Source organism: Oncorhynchus clarkii, chromosome 19 (genome assembly GCF_045791955.1).
Source record: "Oncorhynchus clarkii lewisi isolate Uvic-CL-2024 chromosome 19, UVic_Ocla_1.0, whole genome shotgun sequence".
Taxonomy (NCBI): domain Eukaryota; kingdom Metazoa; phylum Chordata; class Actinopteri; order Salmoniformes; family Salmonidae; genus Oncorhynchus; species Oncorhynchus clarkii.
This window is the reverse complement of record NC_092165.1, coordinates 14,217,905-14,238,495: the sequence shown is the minus strand read 5'-3', so window position 1 is coordinate 14,238,495 and position 20,591 is coordinate 14,217,905. Positions and strand designations below refer to the sequence as shown.

Here is a 20,591-nt window from a genome sequence, read left to right as displayed (position 1 = left end):
CTCCCTCAGGGTCTCGTCTAATGCTTGGTGACTGGGTTCATAGAAAGCCTGGTCCTGGGTCTAGCCTTCCTCAGTTACCTCATGGTTACCCCACCAATACAGACAGGGTCAGGATGGGCATTCACCACGAGAGGTACCTAGCCTATAACACAGCACACAATCCCAACAACACCCAAACAATGTTTAGAGGTCAAGGAGGGAGCTCAAAGACTAACCACCTGAGGGTGGTGGCTCCTGCTTCTACCTCCTCTGGTGTCATTGGGTCACAACGTGGGAGGCCGAGCATAAGGTCGGACGCCGACAAGCCGTACGCCTGCCCAACCTGTGGAAAGCGCTTCGCTGAGGCAAACTATGTGAAGAGGCACCAGACCGTTCACACCAATGAGAAGCCCTTCAAGTGCAAACTATGTTACAAGAACTTCTCCTTCCTGACTAACCTTATCAGACACAGGAGTGTCCACAACGGGAAGACATCGTAGCAGTGTGGCTTGAGATGTACACGGCATATCTGGGAACCATTTTTTAGCTGACATACTGAATTATAATGATCATGTGAAGTGTCTTGGAGTAAGAGGTTTTTGGTTTGATTACTAAGCCCCTCAGTTGAGCATCTGGGTTTGCTAACATTCTCAGATGATACAGACCTGTTGTTTGGTGTGCTGGCATAGCCAAAACACGGTCATTTTATTGAAATGTAACTATATCTCCCCTCTGAATTTGTTTTTTTCCTATGTCCTATACCCTCTTTTTTATAATATATTTATAACACCCCATAACATCATTGGGCATAAGCAGGTTGTAGCTGTTCCTTTATGTACTAAAACAATGTGATCAAATCTGTTAATAAATTAGGAACCATTTTGTCCTTTTGATACACTACATGACCAAAAGTATGTGGATACCTGCTCGTCCAACATCTTATTCCAAAATCATGGGCATTAATATGGAGTTGGTCCTCCCTTTGCTGCTATAACGATTTACTCTTCTGGGAAGGCTTTTCCACTAGACGTTGGAACATTGCTGCAGGGACTTGCTTCAATTCAGACACGAGCATTCATGAGGTGAAGAGCACTGATGTTGGGTGATTAGGGCTGGCTCGCAGTCGGCATTCCAATTCATCCCAAAGGTGTTTGATGAGGTTGAAATCAGGGCTCTGTGCAGGCCAGTCAAGTTGTTCCACACCAATCTCAACAAATTGTGTTTGTACACAGGGGCATTGACATGCTGAAACAGGAAAGGGCCTTCCCCAAACTGTTGCCACAAAGTTGGAAGCACGAAATTGTCTAGAATGTCATTGTATGTTGTAGCGTTAAGATTTCCCTTTACTGGAACTGAGGGACCTAGCCCGAACCATGAAAAACAGCCCCAGACCATTATTCCTCCTCCACCAAACTTTACAGTTGGCACTGCATTCGGGCAGGTAGCGTTCTCCTGGCATCCGCCAAACCCAGATTTGTCCGTCGGACTGACAGATGTTGAAGCGTGATTCATCACTCCAAGGAACGAGTTTCCACTGCTCTAGAGTCCAATGCCGGCAAGCCTTATACAATTCCAGCTTGGGATTGTGCATGGTAATCTTAGGCTTCTGTGCGGCTGCTCGGTCATGGAAACACATAGTAGCCTACTGGTAAAAAATGTAAAGAAAAATAAATCATTACTTTGATGGTATGATTCTTGTTAATTTACTGGTGCGATTGTTCAAGGATGTAATTTTGAAATGTAATGTTTAAAAAAAGTCTTACAGTATTTTTGCACTGTACAAATTGCACTGTACAGGAAAAGCAATGCCCATAAAACCAGGGTCCAGTCTATTCACTAGATCCTTTAACCTCCATGTTGATAGGCTATAGGCATAATTGGGGTTATACTAACCTATAGCAGCATCAGCTTACTGCCTCAAAAATTTTTTTAAATAAATGTGTTGTCTAGCCAAAACGCTTGACCTGATGCACGTTTTGACACATTAAGGCTGGCCTTGGGCTGATTTAAATGTAAAGTCTGCAGCCTGTTCATCATCAAAAGGATAATGTAGGTAATTTATAGGTATGCCAGTCAGTTAACACCCCATCTACTGGTCACATTGTTTCCATTGGGTAAGAAGCTAACTGCTTCAAATAAACAATCACCTGCTTATACTAGTAGGAATTCTGCGCCTAAATTATAGTGCAAGTCTGGTATGGAATGGTGTTTTCTTTCACACTGGTATCAAACAAAGACTAAGCTAAATTAGTTCCTTTATTGTTTTGTTATTTGGACATAGTCCTGAATTAGTCAGTCAGCAGAGTTAAAGTGCCAGTACAAAAATGCAGATCTATGATTTAGACTCAACCAACATGAGTTCACTGATCTCATAGCCTGTTTTGCATGTTATTTTGGCATTAATAACGGTCACATATCAGTTTTCAAACAATGCAAAAGAGAGAGAGAGAGAGAGCTCATCATCATTAGGTTAAACTATATAAGTTGTTTACAGCAGGATTTCCCAAACTTGGTTCGATTCTCCGGTTGGAACATTATTGAAGTTTTATTTTAAAAACATCCTAAAGATTGATTCTATACATCGTTTGACATGTTTCTGCGGACTGTAACGGAACTTTTGGACATTTCGTCTTCTCCTAGTGAGCACAATTCGTGACTTTGGATTTGTTTACAAAACGTGCTAACAAAAGTAGCTATTTGGACATAAATTATGGACATTATCGAACAAAACAAACATTTATTGTGGAACTGGGATTCCTGGTAGTGCATTTTGATGAAGATCATTAAAGGTTTGTGAATATTTATAATGTTATTTCTGACTTCTGTTGACTGCACAATATGGCGGATATCTTTTTGGTTTGTTGGGTCTCTGAGCGCCGTACTCAGATTATTGCATGGTTTGCTTTTTCCGTAAAGCTTTTTTGAAATCTGACATAGCGGTTGCATTAAGGAGAAGTTTATCTAAAGTTCCATGTATAACACTTGTATCTTCATCAACATTTATTATGAGTATTTCTGTAAATTTATGTGGCATTCTGCAAAATCACCGGATGTTTTTGGATCTACTGAACATAACGCGCCAATGTATACAGAGATTTTTTTTATATAAATATGAACTTTATTGAACAAAACATACATGTATTGTGTAAGATGAAGTCCCATGAGTGTCATCTGAAGAAGATCATCAAAGGTTAGTGATTAATTCTATCTCTATTTCTGATTTTTGTGACTCCCCTCTGACTGGAAAAAATTGCTGTGTTTTTCTGTGACTTGGCTCTGACCTAACATAATTGTTTGTGGTGCTTTCGCTGTAAAGCCTATTTGAAATTGGACACTGTGGTGGGATTAACAACAAGATTACCTTTAAAGTGGTATAAGATACTTGTATAAGATAAGATACTTGTATGTTTGAGGAATGCACTTTCACTGGCTGTTGTCATATCGATCCCGTTAACGGGATCTCAGCCCTAAGAATCTCTAATCTCACATATAGGCCTGCAGTGAATGGAGTGGGTGGAGTAGAAAGTGTTGCTGGGTATTTACACCTCAGTCCCCATAAAATAACACTATATATAGATTCTGCAGACCATGGAGAGTTATCCCAACCCCACTTTTACTTTGGCACATAGAATAGTTCTCTCTATTAGCCCATATGTAATTTATGGGCCTATAGTGTATTGCATTGCGACCAATGGAGTGGGTGGAGTAGAAAGTGTTGTTGGGCATATATAAATTACATCATATTCTACAGACACTGGTGAGTAATCCCAACCCCACTTTTATGTCGGCACCTAGTTCTCTCTATAAACCAATATGTATTTCACATACAATGTATTGTATCGGGGGCATTTATTTGACCTTGGAACATTTTTTAAAACCCACATTTAATGCAAATGTCCATAAATATGAATCATTATTAATGTTTAGACAATTATGTTTCATATATTGTGAATAAAAACAGGTTAATTACACTTTTCTACTATTACGTAGGGAACTTTTATTTTGAAAATTTCCGAATTTCCCTGACCCGGAAATATTTTTTATTGTTGCTGACGAAAGACTGGTAGCACAGAAGAAGAAACTGGAGCTACAGTGCTATCAAACTACTGGTTTTAGTCCACTATTTACGTTTAAACACTTCGTCGTTGGCGATATTTGAAGTGAGCGTGATTCAATATATCCAATATACATCGCATGAGACTGTATTTATCGACTTTTAGTGCTCGCGAGTCAGTCGTCCGAAAATGTCGAGTCGCCTTGCGTTCCAGACACAGCTAGCTTCCATTATGGAGGTATTGGCCAATGCAGCCGTGGCAGAAATCTGCAAACTGGTAGACGACGACTATGCGGTTGTAAGTTTGCAAATGTCACAATGCCAAAGGGAGAACAAAGGTTTGAAGCGAAAGCTGAATCTTCTCGAGCTGAAGATGGCCCGTGGTTACGCCGAACGAAGGCTACGGGAAAGCGCAATGAACAGCCGTCCCAACAGCAGAGTTCATATCAACACCAATGAAAAATTCAGAGGGTCGTCTTCATCAACTGGTAAGAGAACTGTAATATCATACCATGTCTGATACTAGTTTATTTGATTACCCTGCTGATAAAGTAAATAAAATAACACCACTGGAAAATAGGTCTGGGTGACATGGCCAAAATATCATCAATATAGTATTTCTTTTGTATTTTTAACGGTATGACTATGACGGTTCTGAATAATACAAGTTATAAATATGCTTTCTGGGTAGTGCATAAAAAAACAAGTGTTTTTCAATGACTTTTTCCATCCGGATTGCTTTATACTGTTCTATCAAACTAGATCCAAAAATAATAGGACGACTGACAGTAGTCATTTTTGTAGAACATGACATAGGAATCAAAATCCTATTTTGTAGCCTCACTCTGGTACTCGACCAATTGTTACAATTTGCATAGTTATTTGTTAATTTCCAGTATTCATTTCCAGGATTTTAATCAATTTCCTGCACTAATTTATAATTGTATATTTTCCACGCTAACGTTGTCTTAGTATGCCTCTATTTCGTAAAATCGAGGCATTTTGTCGGACGATTTTCGTGGGTCTATTGAAGTCAAAAGTTGATTTTTGTTTTTAGCAATTTAGCTAACCCTAACCGAGGGATCTCCAACAGGTAGATGACAGATCGCAAGCTACCAGTAGTAGTTCTCATCCCACCTATAAGTAGCTCGCTAAGCAATTGTGAAAGTACATGCATTTTTTCCCCCATGTTCCATCGCAAACTGCCAAACATAAAGCTCCTCCCTACTACTATCAAAGCTACGTTGACATTCTCACCCGTTTAGCCACTATTGGCATAAAAATCCAAACCTAACATTATCTACCAATTCATTTCCACAAATATTGCCCGTTTGTCTGTTTGGTGCACGCTTTTGTCTATCACTCTGTATGTAGCCAGTTAGTGATGCTAGTAATGATAACCATCTTGTGGGTAGACAGACTTTCCCCAAAAAACCTTGTTAACTGCAAATTAGGCTTACCTGACAGAAATATATTACCGTTATTTGTATCAATCGGATGGCCGTTTTTTGCAAATTCTGCCATGACGTGCTGCTGCAGTAGGCATCGCGAGACTCACACATTCCTCTTTGTCCAAATGTGCAATTAAAAGGGTATTGCACTCAAATCAAAACCTGTTCGGTTTTTTTCCAGACCTAAAAATTGGTCTTCTGATGGGATATAAGCATTGACATGGACTCAGAACATACATTTTCGTTGTTTCTCTATGAATAATTGTAATATTGAGAGTATAAACAAAACAATAAAAAAATAACAGAATTCCCGGAAAATACAAAACATAATTTTATGGGGCTTCTTTGGCCTTATTGCTTAAATAAACAACTGACAGTCTGTGGCATATGGCCAATATACCACATAAGGGCTGTGCTTAAGCACGACACAAAGCAGAGTGCCTGGATACAGCCCTTAGCCGTGGCATATTGGTCAAATACCACAAACCCCAGAGGGGCCTTATTGGTATTATAAACTGGTTACCAATGTAATTAGAAGAGTAAAAATAAATATTTTGTCATACCCGTGGAATACGGTCTGATATACCACAGCTTTCAGTCAATCAGCATTCAGGGCTCGAACCGCCCAGTTTATAATAACCATTATTTTACAAGGTATATTGACAGAACACATCTCTTGTACACCAAGGATCTGGGGTTGCAGGGTAAAGAAGTGAAGACTGTGCCAATAAGAAAGCTATCAACAAAAAAAAGTAGCTCATGTTAAAAAAAGTTGGAGACCCCTGCCCTAACTGTTTTCTTAACCTTAACCTAATTCTCCTAACCTGCTATGTTAATTATCCTAACCTGCTGTTGACAAGCTGTATCCTTTCTAAACAAAACCCTTGACCACCCGTAGTTGTTGACTTGTGCTAGAAAGTTAGTTAGCTAGCAGTTTTCAGCTGTTATGCATTTTTATCGGCAGTTAGGAAACTGATGATTGCCATAATTTTTTTGTCATTACGGAATAATTTCATGTAACAAATCAAACATTAAAATAGCGTTATAGAGGTTAGTCAGCATTTTTACATTTTACGCCCAGCCCTACTGGAAAACCATCAACTTGTGTAATATTGACTTTTTCCCCCCATTCGGGCCACATATACAGTCATTGGGGCCACCTTCACTGAGTGTACAAAACAGGAACACCTTCCTGCAGTAAGCTGAATTCGCTGTCATGTTCGTGGAACCATTCCTGGACAATCCTAGCCTTGTGGCATGGGGCATTATCCTGCTGGAAAAAAATCTATTCACAGATGGATACACTGCTGCCATGAAGGGATGCACCTGATTGCCGACGATGTTCAGATATCCTGTGGCATTCAAACGTTGCTCCACTTTTATCAAGGGGCCCAATGTGTGCCATGAAAACACACCCCACACCATCATGTCACCTCCAGCCTGTATTGTTGACACTTGGCATGATGGATGCATGTACTCATGGTTTTCTCCATACCGTAGGCCTCTCCTCAGTGTGAAACAGCAGGAACCATGCTTCATCCAACCAGGCAATGTTTTTCCAATTCTCCAGTGTTTTCGTTCCTTAGCAACCACAGTTTCTTTTATTTTGCTGAGAGAAGTGGAACTCTGTAAGGTCGTCAGCTGCCATACCCCATTCGTGTCACGGACCAACGAGTTGTACATTCTCTTATGGGTCTTTGGGCACCAATGTTGTAGTGAACTGTCTGTTTCTCTGCACAATTCGTGTCAACCTCCTTTGTCCTCTTTCATCAATGACCCGTTTTTGACCACTGGCATGTCGTTGGCTGGATATCCTTTTGGTGGTGGACCATTCTTGATACACACAGGAAACTGTTGAGTGTGAAAAACCCAGCAGCGTTGCAGTTCTTGACACACGCAAACCGTTGCGCCTGGCACCTACTACCATACCCTGTTCAAAGGCACTTCAATATTTTGTCTTGCCCATTCATCCTCTGAATGGCACAATCCATGTCTCAATTGTCTGAAGGCTTACAAAAAAATCCTCCTTTAACCTGTCTCCTCACCTTCATCTACACAGATTGAAGTGGGTTTAACAGGTGACCTCAATAAGGGATCATAGCTTTCACCTGTATTCACCTGGTCAGCCTCATGAAAAGAGCATGTTCCTAATGTTTTGCACACTCACTGTATACAGTCATTGGGACCCACCTTTGTTTTGGTCATTCAAATCTGACAAAGCTCATCTAGGCCAATGTGGGCTCGAGTCAACCTGCAATTTCTTTTACAAGTAAGTTTATTTATTTATTTATTTATTTATTTTTTAATCGTAGGTGGTGTCTACGACATACAACTAGATCACATGGGGATGTGGTCAGGAGGCCCTGGAGCCAGTAATGATCACAACAGTCCTCAGATGCATCCCAACCCCATCCGAGACAAGGTAAGTTCAAGAAACCAAAACTGTAATACTGGTTGTCAAGGTCTTACACACTTCAAGAAAAAATATATACTTGGTTGCTCACCGTTATATTCCATTATAGCATAGTCCTACAGTACACAATGGCCCATTTGAACCATTTTGAGCACTTGGCAGCATCAGTCACCAGTAGGTCATTATCAACCATGTTGTGGTGTATATTTATGCGGTTAATTCCCGACTTTTCGATCTTCCAGTCGCCAGATCTGCAGCTTGTGGAGCCTGAGTCTCTGCTAGTCAAAGAGGAGAGGATGGAGGATCCCCTTGGAGACGCGGAGGCAGACGACGTACCACTGATTGGAGAGGACGGTGAGTGTGTTAGTCCGTCTCAACTTTGGTTGCTGTGTTGCAGATATTGCAATTACTCACCCCATGCATTTGCTCAACATCAACACTCCATTCTCACACTACTCAACCTGGCCATACCTTTGACTTGAGTTAACCATTAACTTGCTCTCATTAACCTTCCTCTCTCCTCCAGGAGTGGTGGAGTGTGGACCTCGTGGAGGCAGCGATAGAACTGGCCCTGGGGACTCCACATCCCATCCACCCACTTCAGCCCATGGCCCAGAGCAGCTCAGCCAGCCTCAGCACCCCGAGCAGCAGCAGGGCCCCAGGAACAGGCACCGTGTGGAGGTCAGTGGCTCGGCACCTCTCCTTAAGTCTGACAGTGAACCCCAACACGCAGGACTGCTGCACCAACCCCACCCTGCTGCGTTTGATATGTACAGTGCTGATGACGACAGAGGGGACGGTCTGGGGCAGCTGGGCTCGTTCTTTAATGAGCGTGACCAGGCAGAGGCGGCTGGGGCTGGGCAGCCATCTTGTTCGTACAGCACAGTCGCCGAGGCTGCTGCGTCTTTTCAGTCCGGGCACCGCCGTGCACTTCCTGCTTCGGTCACCGTCCACCGCCATCTCCCGGGGAGCCGAGAGGAGGTTCTGAACGTCGACTCGGAGGAGGAGGATGGAAAGGCGCCTCTGGACAAGTGGGGTCGCGACAGTGGAATGTCTGCAATGTTTGGGGGAGGAGGCAGGTTCCAGGGTAACCATGGCAACATGGCTGCCCCATCACAATCTCACTCCAATGACATTGCGGTGCCGTCGACTTCTGACGCGAACGGGTGGACACACGGTGGCGGGGGCAGAAACACTGGCGGCGGCAACACTGGTTTCCTCCTGACGAGGGACGGCAAGGTCCCCCACAGGACCAGTGCCCGGGAGAAACTGTTCATCTGCAACTTCTGCGGCAAGGCGTTCAACCGGCCCAAGAAAGTGGAGATCCACCTGAGGACCCACACTGGGGAGAGGCCGTTCAGATGCAATACCTGTGGGAAGATGTTCTCCGAGGCTGGCAACCTGAAGAAGCACCAGAGGGTCCATACAGGGGAGAAACCCTTCCACTGTGAGCTCTGTGGGAAAGGATTCGCCTGGATACGCAACCTCAAGACCCACCACGAGAGGAACCATCCAGACGTATATCCCCCGGACACGAGTCCTAGTTTTATCCCACCTGCACTACTGCCCACTCATATGGTCAGGTGCCACAAAGAAGAACATAGGCAAATTACAGTTGACCTAGAACCGAGCAGTACGGCTGGCCCTTAAATGTACGCTGAGCGTTAATATCAGCAACATGCATGTCAATCTCTCCTGACTCAATGCAGACGAGAGATTGACTGCATCCCTACTTGTCTTTTATGAGCGGTATTGACATGTTGAAGGCACCAAACTGTCCGTTCAGACAGCTGACTACATGGAACTCTCTTCCACATCAAAGTAACTCAAGCGAGCAGTTAAATCTTTTATTTTTTCTGTATCAGATAAAACAACACCTTATGGCACAGTGTGGACTGTGAAGACACAAGCACATATGCTAACACGTTAACACACTCTAATATGCTAACACACTCTACTCACGTATGCATTGTAATATTGTGGATGTGTAGTGGTGTAATAATGTGTTGTGTGATGTATTGTTTTTTTATATTATATTTTGTGATGTTAATTGTTTTAATCCTGTTTTGCCCTCCCTGGGCAGCAGCTAGTGGAGATCCTAATGAATACAAATTAGCATCACCTAGAGCAGGGTCGGGACCCTAACTTACTTATTAAGCAGTAAACTCATCACATAGAGCAGGGGCGGCAGGGTAGCCTAGCGTTGGACTAGTAACCGGAAGTTCAAACCCCCGAGCTGACTGACAAGGTACAAATCTGTTGTTCTGCCCCTGAACAGGCAGTTAACCCACTGTTCCTAGGCCGTCATTGAAAATAAGAATTTGTTCTTAACTGACTTGCCTAGTTTAAATAAAGGTCAAATAAAATATATATATTTTTTAGTTTTCCTTACTCATTAAGCTAATCAAGTTTCCACTGTGTTTTAGAAACCAGACTGTTTCTAGCCAGGAGGTCTCAACCTTATGCTTAAAAATGAATCAGGGGTGACCTACCATTTGGCAGACAAAATGAACAATGATCTAGGGTCTGTCATCATGAATCACAACTCACAGGTGCTCCGATAGATGAGCACGCGTGGAAATGTTTTTGGGTATGATAGGTGGTTTTGATTATGCACATAAGACATTTCATATCAGTGGACTAAGGAAGGGTGAATTTGTTCCAAAATAAGCTACCGATTTAAGGTATTCATGGTAAATGTCAACCTTTAAAATGTAAATCTGGAGAGGATGATGCTGGTTCTTTGTGTACATATTTAAAATGGTTCTGTATATCTAATGTTAAGGGGCTATTTGACATTGGACAGATTCACTTTTTAATAAGTTATTTAATGCCAGTTTATGAATGAGTGGCAGTTTATTTACTATAACAATCTTTCCCCTAAATAATAATCATGTATTACAATGCCTCTTCTATGTTTTTCTACATATGGAACTATTATGAATAAAATACATTCCTTACACTGAGGTTCCTGTCATTATTGAAATGAATAGGCAAGACAAAGGAAAGCTGAAGTGATTCAAACAATTATCCAATAAGAAAAGCTCTTCTGGGGCTGCTTTACAAGTCTGTCACACACACATATCTCCCACCACCTGCAAGAACACTCATAAATAGCTAATATTTGATTAATCATTGAGCAAGACACACGTTTTGTTAATCTTCCAGTAAATTCTAGGTCACTTAGTCTTTGTTAAATAATGTTATCACTCAAACCATAAGGTCACTTATAACCACTATATTTCATTGGAGATGTCCTGTATTAAGAGGTTCTGAGTAACATACATCCATTCACCAGTCAAATGATGCAACAAGATGCATATAACATATCAGTAAACCTCTGTAGCTACACAAGATACTTGTTGCATGAATGTAAGATGTACACAATTTGTAATCCGTTGGTCCATAGATTTATTCCAGTCACACAGTTCTAGTGTGTGATTTAGAAATGAATACGATTCATTGCATAATAGTAATTGTGATGCCTAATTCCTGGTCCGTCCCTGTGTTTCCAGTCTGCAGCGGTGGAGGACAGAGACCCTGACATCCTGCTGATCAAGGTGGAGGATCTAGACCCACGGGGTGGAGGACTCAGCATCCAGGAGGGTGAGTGGAGACTGCAGGGGTGGAGGGCTGTGTGTGTGGTTAAAGTGGGTAGTGGCGCTAACAGCAGGGCTTGATAATCAACGGTTTAGACATATGACACAAGGCTAGTTAGATCCCATGTGAAGACTACACTGTTGCATCCATCCCTGCCTGTTCCAGAGCATAAAGCTTTGAAAACATGTTCTAATGGCATTGACATTCCACAAGTTTAGCTCCATGGTGAGATCTCCCATTGATTTCAACAACAGCCAGTGGTGTGATTGTGACGCTGTGTTCTCTTTTCAAGGGGCGGAGGAGTCCAGCAGAGACGACTACAGAGGAGGAGCATTACCCCTGGAGGCCACCCACCACACCTCACCCCCAGACCACACCCACCACCACCCCGGGCCGACCAGGCACCACACCACGGAGGTCAGCTATGGCCGTGTGTCGTACGAGAGCCACCCCCTTCCGCTGTGGACCAATGGGGGCAGTGGTGGTAGTGGTGACGTTAGCGTCCCAGGGCCATCCTCCCTCAACCTGTCCTACCCAGCAGGCCCAGGCATGCTGATCATGGGAGGGAGGATGGGGCCTGCTGGCTCTGAGATGGGTCAGCACAGGGGTTTCACTGTAGAAGGCTCCGGAAGCTTCTCAGGTTCTATGGGTTCTAGAGAGGGGTCAGAGATGGCTGGTTATGATGTCGGAATGGGGGGGTCGGATGAGGCACAGGGGGGTCAGGAGACGTACAAATGCGGGAGGAAGAAAGTGGTAAGGAAGAAAGCATACCTCTGCAAGTTCTGCGGTAAAGGGTTCTCCTCCCCGGCGAATCTAGAACCGCACCTTAGAACCCACACGGGCGAGCGGCCGTTTGGGTGTACGGTGTGCGGGAAGCACTTCTCTCAGTACTGGAACCTTAAGATCCACAAGAACGTTCACACGGGGGAGAGGCCGTACGCCTGCCCGCTCTGTGGGGAACGCTTTGCCGACCCTAGCAATCTGAAGAAACACCAGAAACGACATCATCCTCAGCAGTAGTACTACGACCTCATCCTCAGCAGTAGTACTACGACCTCATCCTCAGCAGTAGTACTACGACATCATCCTCAGCAGTAGTACTACGACCTCATCCTCAGCAGTAGTACTATGACATCATCCTCAGCAGTAGTACTACGACATCATCCTCAGCAGTAGTACTACTAGATTGGACCGGGGTATTATATCAACCATCTATTTCAATATGAGAAGGGCCAGGTTTTTTTTCTCCTGAAAACTCAGATGGTAAAGAATTGATCTAGGGCCAGGAGTTGTCCCTAATCACTTGACCTGACCAGAAACACCTGATAGTTATAGGATAAAAATAGGACCCAGAGTTTTTCCTCTGGTCAGGTCACATGATCAGGAATAACTCTTGGTCATTGATATAGACACTATGTTGATATTAGTAAAGGGGTTTAGGGAAGGGTTGTTAGTGAAATCTCTCGTGGACAGACGCACAAGCAATATTTTAAATCTGAGTGTCCGAGATTGGTGTAGTCTGGGTAATTTTGTCTTTGTCTTTTCTTATCTGATCAAGACAGTCCTTTTAGTAATTAGATTTTGTTCCGGTAGTCCTAAAGCTGGTGATAGTAATAAGCATATTTATTTGTTTTCTACTCATAAAGCTGTATGAAAATGATAATATGTGGTGAGAATAGTGCATGTTTGATTCCCCTTGTAACACCAAGGTATATAGGTTCAACATACTCCATAAACCAGTAAATGGGTTGAAGTAACAATATTTGTTAGCAGTAAACGTGTAAATATCTTGTTGGGTGATTTTTTTTATTTTGGGTCCAAAATGCTCTACGCTTATAAGGGATAAGTCTATTGTGTCACAATTCTGTGAAACTTTGATCGATGTCCTTCTCTTGTAATGTTAAAAGAAGATTAAAATGTTTCTTTGCAAAAATGATGAATGAATGAATGTGGTTATTGACATTACATTACTCCATCACAGGACATTCAATTTCCTCAACTGTGACACAATATCAATATCTTAAAGAGCATTCATCACATCCACAATATTTGCCTGAAATGGAAGTCAAAATAATGATCACTTAAAAGATATTCTCTGGTTCTTTTGTATACTTTTTAGCCAGTAGTTCTGAAAGTAGCGCCCACGAGCCAAAAGTGGTCCCGGACAATTGCGTTCTACATCACAAATGTGCAGATGTGTGCACCACGTCATTGCTCTCTCTCGCTTTACTCTGAGACTGTCTTGCTAGCTGTCACTCAAATGGCGAGGGGCTGAAGCTTATTGGTTGAAATTCAAATTGCTAGGGGGCTGGTCCGCGTGGGGGTAAATGTAGGGAAAATGGCGCCACACAGCTTCCAGAAAAGTAAGGATTTTGTGGATAATTGAGGTAAAACCGTAATTCTGCTCATAGATTATGCGTGTATGAACTACACATTGACACATCCAGCCCAAAGCGGAAGGGTTAAAAAATACTTACTATATACTCGCCAGTACCGGAACATGTCTTTAACAAATGTACTCACTTTAATGAATTATTATTTATTGCTACGGAAGTCAAAATGGTGAATTAGACTTTCCTAAATATATTTTTGATTTGCAGTACACTGAGTATACAATCGGGCACATCCCGTTCATGGCAACAATGTATCAATCTGCGAATTGCCACAAGACTAGGATTGTCCAGGAATGGTTCCACGAACATGACAGTGAATTCAACTTATTGTAGTGGCCTGCCCAGTCACCAGATCTCAATCCAAGTGAGGATCTGTGGGATGAGATGGAACGAGTAGAGATCCACTACCAGCCAACTTGACACAACTGTGGGAAGCATTGGAGTCAACATGGGCCAGCATCCCTGTGGAACGCTTTCGACACCTTGTAGAGTCCATGCCCTGACGAATTGAGGCTGTTCTGAGGGCAAAAGAGGGGGTGCAACAGAATATTACAGCAACACCTCTAAATTAAATCGAATTTCATTTGTCGCGTACAAATATTTAGAAGATGTTATCGCGGATGTAGCGGAATGCTTATGTTTCTAGCTCCAACAGTACAGTAATACCTAACAAAATACAAAGAAAAACGTGAATGTAAAATTCCCCAAAAGAAAAAGAAAGGGATTAAGAAATATACAAATATTAGAAGGAGCAATATCACAGTCCAGAATATAAATATATATGTATACGATGGTGTGTATAGACATATGAAGTGGGTAAAACAGTATGTAAACATTATTAAAGTGACCAGTGTTCAATGACTATGCACATAGGGCAGCAGTTTCCAAGGTGCAGGGTTCTAGTACCGGGAGGTAGCCAGCTAGTAACAGTCACTAAGGTTCAGGGCAAGGTACTGGGCGAAGGCCGGTTAGTGGTGACAGTTTAACAGTCTGATGCCCTGGAGATAGAAGCTAGTTTTCAGTCTCTCAGTCCCAGCTTTGATGCACCTGTACTGTCTCCGCCTTCTAGATGGTAGAGGGATGAACAGGGCGTGGCTCGGGTGGCTGAGGTCCTTGATGATCTTCTAGATGGTAGAGGGATGAACAGGGCGTGGCTCGGGTGGCTGAGGTCCTTGATGATCTTCTTGGCTTTTCTGTGACACCCTGTGCTGTAGGTGTCCTGGAGGGCAGGCAGTGATGCGTTTTGCTGATCGCTATCTATCTAGTGTTTAGTTTATCTCATAGGCTCTTTCTCCTCTCCTCTTCCTAGCCTGCAGCTCCTGAATCAACTCCATCAACACTAAGACTGGAACAGAACCTGGGAAGTATCACAGCAACAGGAGGACCTGACCTGACAGCAGAGTGTAAGTGGAGAATGAAAATAAACCAGGAATGCATGACAACTGTGTCGGCGCCCACCAGACAGTGTCACTGAGCTACTCACTTATAACAGTTTACTAAAAGCTATTTTCTTAATGAGGGAAACGAGGCCAGTTCAGCCCCCCTTTAAGTTGAATGCACTAACTGTAAGTCGCCTTGGATAAGAGTGTCTGCTAAATCAGGGTTGTCCAAACTCGGGTCCTGGGGTCCCCCCTGGGTGCCCGTGTTGGTTTTTGCCAAAACATGCACCCAGGGGGGACCCCAGGACCGAGTTTGGGAAACCATTACCAAAGTGTACATGTAAAAGCCCTCTCTAGCTTATCATCATTTACCATGTCTTTTAACTCAGAATGAGCGTCTCAACTAGTATTTACAATAAACATGCATCTTTTCTATGATCTTTCTCCAGGTACTGGGGAGTCCTCCTCACAAAAAGGTATTGGAACCACCAGTCCCACAGCGAGCCTAGGTAATAAAGCCAATATACCCAAGGGAGCACCAGACAACACAACTCCAACCCAGACCACACAGCAGCTCAGCAAGCAGAGAGCAGCCAACACGCTAGGCTCTGAGTACTCAATGTTTGAGCTGGAGACCTTCTTCACGCGCTGGGCCCCAGACACATCGGCATCAACATCGCCCTCCGGTGGGCCCTCGTGCTCCTACACCGACGACACTACGGACACTGACCCAGACTGCCTCATAGTCGACCCAGAGCCTAAGCCCCAGCTCCTCTCAGCGAGGCCCACAGGGGAGGGTGTGCCTTTCTCTGGGCATCAGGGAGTACAAACAGCCACTCTGGGTGTGGGTGGGGGCATCCAGGGGCATCCCACATGGAGCAGGGCAGCCATTTTGAGAGCGTCTCAACAAGCACATCAGCGGCAGCTTCAACGACGTCTCAGAGCACAGCAGCTACAACAGACTCACCCAGAAAACCCAACTACCTCCACCACCAACACTACTAGTACCGGTATGTCTTCCCAATCCCTTCACTCCCTGGTAGGTCTACCACCAGGAAGAGGGACCACGGCCAAAGGCTTTGCCCACATCGAGGTGACCCTGGCTGGGCAGCAGGCAGCCCAGCTGGCCCAGCAGCACTGCGATGCGGCCGGGAGGAGAAAGAGCTACGTGTGCAGAGCCTGCGGTAAGGCCTTCACCGGTCAGTCCAACCTGGAGGCTCACCAGAGGGTACACACAGGGGAGAAGCCGTTCAGGTGTGCCACCTGTGGGAAGATGTTCTCCGAGGCTGGCAACCTGAAGAAGCACCAGAGGGTCCACACGGGGGAGAAACCCTTTGCCTGTAGCCACTGTGGGAAGCGCTTCGCCTGGATATGCAACCTCAAGACACACCAGCAATCAGTCTGTGGAGATGGGGGAGAAGGGGTGTGAGGCATAAAATTAGAATCAGTAGGCTGGACGGACATGGTTCTAAAATCTACGATAGAATATTGCTGACACAGACATCAACGGGAATTCATTCTAATCGTAATGATGTGAGACCGACAACCCCCCAAACCTCCAAAACAAACACTACAATATAAAGGAAATGTAGAAGGGATTAGCAGAAAGTTGTCTTTACACTTTTTTCCTCTGTTCAGCTCCAGATCGTTGTTACAGTAGTTAAAGTAACTATGTTAGGCGATAATTAGATAAAGTATCTTTATTTGAAACTGAAATGTGGAATTAATATCTAATATCATGTGCATATTATATGAACAAATGTGTTCCAAGACATGTATTTTTTTATATTATTAGGTAAACTTTTTTTAATTATCAAGATTTGACGTCCTTAATAATTGCCAATCTGCGTCCGTCATGCAATAGCAAGTAATGTGGCCACAGACAGTGACATCAAAATAAACATTTTCTTAACACAATAAGGTAGTACTAAATATTCGCATCGATTATGAACTATTCTGTTCTTTTGTGAGACCAGCAGGTTCGTTTGAAAATCAGCTTTTGTTATTGGGGCCAAGTCACTATGAAATACTAAATGCAACCGCAATGTGGCAACATTTTGTTTTCAGACTTTCCCGCCCTGCTTTCAAAATCATCTGCAAAACCAGTCTACTGGTAGGCCCGGCTAGCTCAGTCGGTAGAGCATGAGACTCTTAATCTCAGGGTCGTGGGTTCGAGCCCCACGTTGGGCGCTATTTTTTCTTTAAACCTTTGAAACGAAAAAAAGCATATTATTAGCACTTATGGGTGTGTACTTTTGTTTTAATTACGCTGCATTAGCTATCGCTTCATACTCCATACATTCATCGTGGAAAAGAAACGCTAGTGGGCGTGGCGTTTGGCCAGAGCGATGTGGATAGAGCAAGTCAGGTTCATTTTTCTATCGCTTCCCTTAAAAAGATAATTAACATAACATACGCAATTACATGATATAAATAAATATACCACAATCCATGATGGTGAAAAAGGTTAGCAGAGGATGGTTTCGATCCATCGACCTCTGGGTTATGGGCCCAGCACGCTTCCGCTGCGCCACTCTGCTCCGCAGCGTTGAAGTAAATAATTGTGTTAATAAACCTAAGGAGTCGCACACGTAACTTTATCAACTGTAGTATTTCTTTGGTACTCTTTTCTTGTTTCGATATTATTAGATTATATTTATTTTTGTACCAATCATTTGTCATCATTACAGTTCTCAAAAACTAAACCTTTTCAGAAGGTAAACATGTATATTCAGATATACAATGCGCATAATATATAAAGCAAATGAATTATACACGGGCCGGTCGGTCCGAAAATGACTGAGAATGAAGAAAAGATATTGTTCCCTGACCGGGAATCGAACCCGGGCCGCGGCGGTGAGAGCGCCGAATCCTAACCACTAGACCACCAGGGAAGGCTAGAAAACTCAGTACAGTTTGACTATCGATCTGTGTTACTACTCAAACCCTGTCTTTACAATTACTTGATCGTGGATGATGTTTCCAAAGTGAAAAAAATATTCACTTTAATTCGATTGACCAACTCGCGCAGCTCTCCTGCATTAATGTACATAAATTGCATCATTTTGGGTTACTGGAGTTAAGTTTTGTGGCACTCTAACTAAAACCTCGGTCTTCTTAGTAGAGTAACGGGTCGCCAAACGACCGATAGTAACTTCACTTTCAGGCGATGTGATTGAAAGCTTAATATCAAAGACTTTTCATGCCACACCCTTAATGTACCCGCGTGACCTGTCATTGTAAAAGGCGTCTGATATACTTAAGCAACAAGGCCCGAGGGGCAGTGTTGCCAACTAATTTTCAGGGTATGTTGCTAGAGGCAGGATGATTTGTTGCTAAAAGTTGCTAAATTACGTTGTGATGTCATTGCGTGATAACGTAAAACTGCGTTGTTCTGGTGCAGACTCCTATCCCACTCTTTTCTGTATTTCTGGCTGTACAATTTTGATTGAGACTTGTTGATTGATGTTGTAAGTTCTGTTCAAGATCAAACATTCGTGACCAACAGTATTCATTGGGTTTGGCTCGTCGAACCCGTACTACTGCGGCAGTCAGCCAACAATGATTTGCAATTTGCTGAAATTGCTGCTGGCCTGCTGCTGATGTCACTCACAATGCACTTTTGCAGCCAGGCACGTGTGTTGTGACTGAGTGTGTGACAGAGAAAATAGTATTTGTGTCATTTAGAGGGAAAATGCGTGCATTTTAGCATTTGAGTCACGTTTCAAAAGTTGCTAAAAGTTCCAAATACATTTTTAAAAGTAGCTAAATTTGTTGCTAGGTGTTGTTTGGAAACAAAGTTGCCAGGGTAGTCTGAAAAGTTGCAAAATCTAGCAACAAAATTGCTAAATTGGCATCACTGCCAAGGGGGTGTGGTATATGGTCAATATATCAAGGCTAAGGGGTATTATAAATGAGTTACCAACATAATTACAGCATTAAATATAAATACACCTCATGTAGCCTAGCCCATAGGCCTATAACGTGGCCAAATAACGTCTTAAAATAAAGCTCATTAATCTGCTTAAGCAGCGTGTGAGTTTCAAGTTTGGTGAAGATCATTATCACCATAAAAATGCACCTTTATAATAAAAGCATTGTTCCATTTGCGGTCACTATAATGGTGTTTTCCCTCTAATGGAACATTTGCGCTTACTGCTGCAGTGTGCGCATTGCTGCATTTATCATGTGAAGAAATAGTCTAATAGTTTATCAAAATGTTAAGCTAATCGTTCTGATCTGGTGTGTCAGCCTCATTGCTTAAAAAAAGTGTTTTTGATGCTAGTGGTTGTATTAATTTGTCCCAGACCATGTTTTAAATATTTATTTCTCGCACAGAATATAATAGGTCAACTTCTGTATTATGGGTGATAGTAGGTTCCAATATCTTCAATGTGCACCTTGGAATTGGATAAGGATGCCCGCAGTTGTGTCCCCAATGTGTCTGTCTTCACTTGTAGCCTGTGAGAAAGACCCAATCACGTGATGGAGAGCCATGAGAGTAACAAGTGCTTCGCAGCAATCAGGGAGAAGGGAATTCTAATTATTATATTTAGCCCAAGGGCACAACGGCCACTGGCCGCAAAAGGCATGGATTTCTTTTAGGGTGCATTATGGCCACACAAAAAATGATGCTGCCGGGAAATTCGAGGCATTATCAAGTGCTTGTCAAATTGTGAATGAGAGACTGATGAAGTGTGTACGCCTGGCACAAAAAAAACAAAGCAGTGTTCATGCCTTTCAAGTTCCTTTTTTCAAATAATCATTAGAGTCGCATCATGCAGCCTTACAATGTATTAAAAATCACATCATACTAAATGGAGTGTCTCGGTTTTTCATAGAGAATAGTACGAAATGCTCTGAGAACAGGTTGAGAAAGGGCATGTGATTCTCCAACACACTTGGGTGAAGCAATAGCCAATAGAAAGGCAGTCTTGACTGAGAGCTCACATAGCTCAATTGAAGACAGGGGCTCAAATGGTGGGCTCATAAATGATCGTAGGACAACATCTAACTCCCATGAGGGTACTGAAGGCGCCCTGGGGGGCAGTAGCCTGCTGGCACCTTTCATGAATTGGGATACTAAAGGGTGTGCCTGCGCTGAAGACATCTATATCGGTCCACAAATACAGGACTAACAAAGGACCAGTGCACTACTTTTGTGATTTTGTGAAAACAAAAGGTATTGCATTGTTTACCAGCATTTGTAACTTCAGTCTGAAAGTGATCTGTACAAAACAGTTAATCTGATAATACTTGTGGAATATAAAAAACTTGCTTGATATGCCTATATGTTTTACAGTTTCTTGAAATACTTTGCAA

At 43.0% G+C, this 20,591-nt stretch overlaps 1 protein-coding gene and 2 non-coding genes across 3 annotated transcripts in view; 2 read left to right on the top strand and 1 right to left on the bottom strand.

The window, feature by feature from the left end:
* The window catches only part of LOC139375544 (zinc finger protein 208-like), a 30,378-nt gene extending 13,198 nt beyond the window's left edge, over positions 1-17,180 (top strand). Inside the window, exons 5-14 of the mRNA XM_071117374.1 lie at positions 278-475; positions 4,214-4,521; positions 7,797-7,906; positions 8,140-8,251; positions 8,424-9,535; positions 11,413-11,503; positions 11,790-12,513; positions 15,105-15,123; positions 15,200-15,293; positions 15,719-17,180. Of these exons, the coding sequence (XP_070973475.1) occupies positions 278-475; positions 4,214-4,521; positions 7,797-7,906; positions 8,140-8,251; positions 8,424-9,535; positions 11,413-11,503; positions 11,790-12,513; positions 15,105-15,123; positions 15,200-15,293; positions 15,719-16,698 (3,748 nt within the window). The 3' untranslated portion in view covers positions 16,699-17,180. The remainder of the gene's footprint in view (positions 1-277; positions 476-4,213; positions 4,522-7,796; positions 7,907-8,139; positions 8,252-8,423; positions 9,536-11,412; positions 11,504-11,789; positions 12,514-15,104; positions 15,124-15,199; positions 15,294-15,718) is intronic.
* Positions 17,181-17,386: 206 nt separating this feature from the next.
* Positions 17,387-17,459, top strand: trnak-cuu (transfer RNA lysine (anticodon CUU)). The gene has a single exon. It is a non-coding gene; the product is annotated as a tRNA-Lys (tRNA).
* A 632-nt stretch (positions 17,460-18,091) lies between these two features.
* trnae-cuc (transfer RNA glutamic acid (anticodon CUC)) lies at positions 18,092-18,163 on the bottom strand. The gene has a single exon. It is a non-coding gene; the product is annotated as a tRNA-Glu (tRNA).
* Between the last annotated feature and the right edge of the window lie 2,428 nt (positions 18,164-20,591).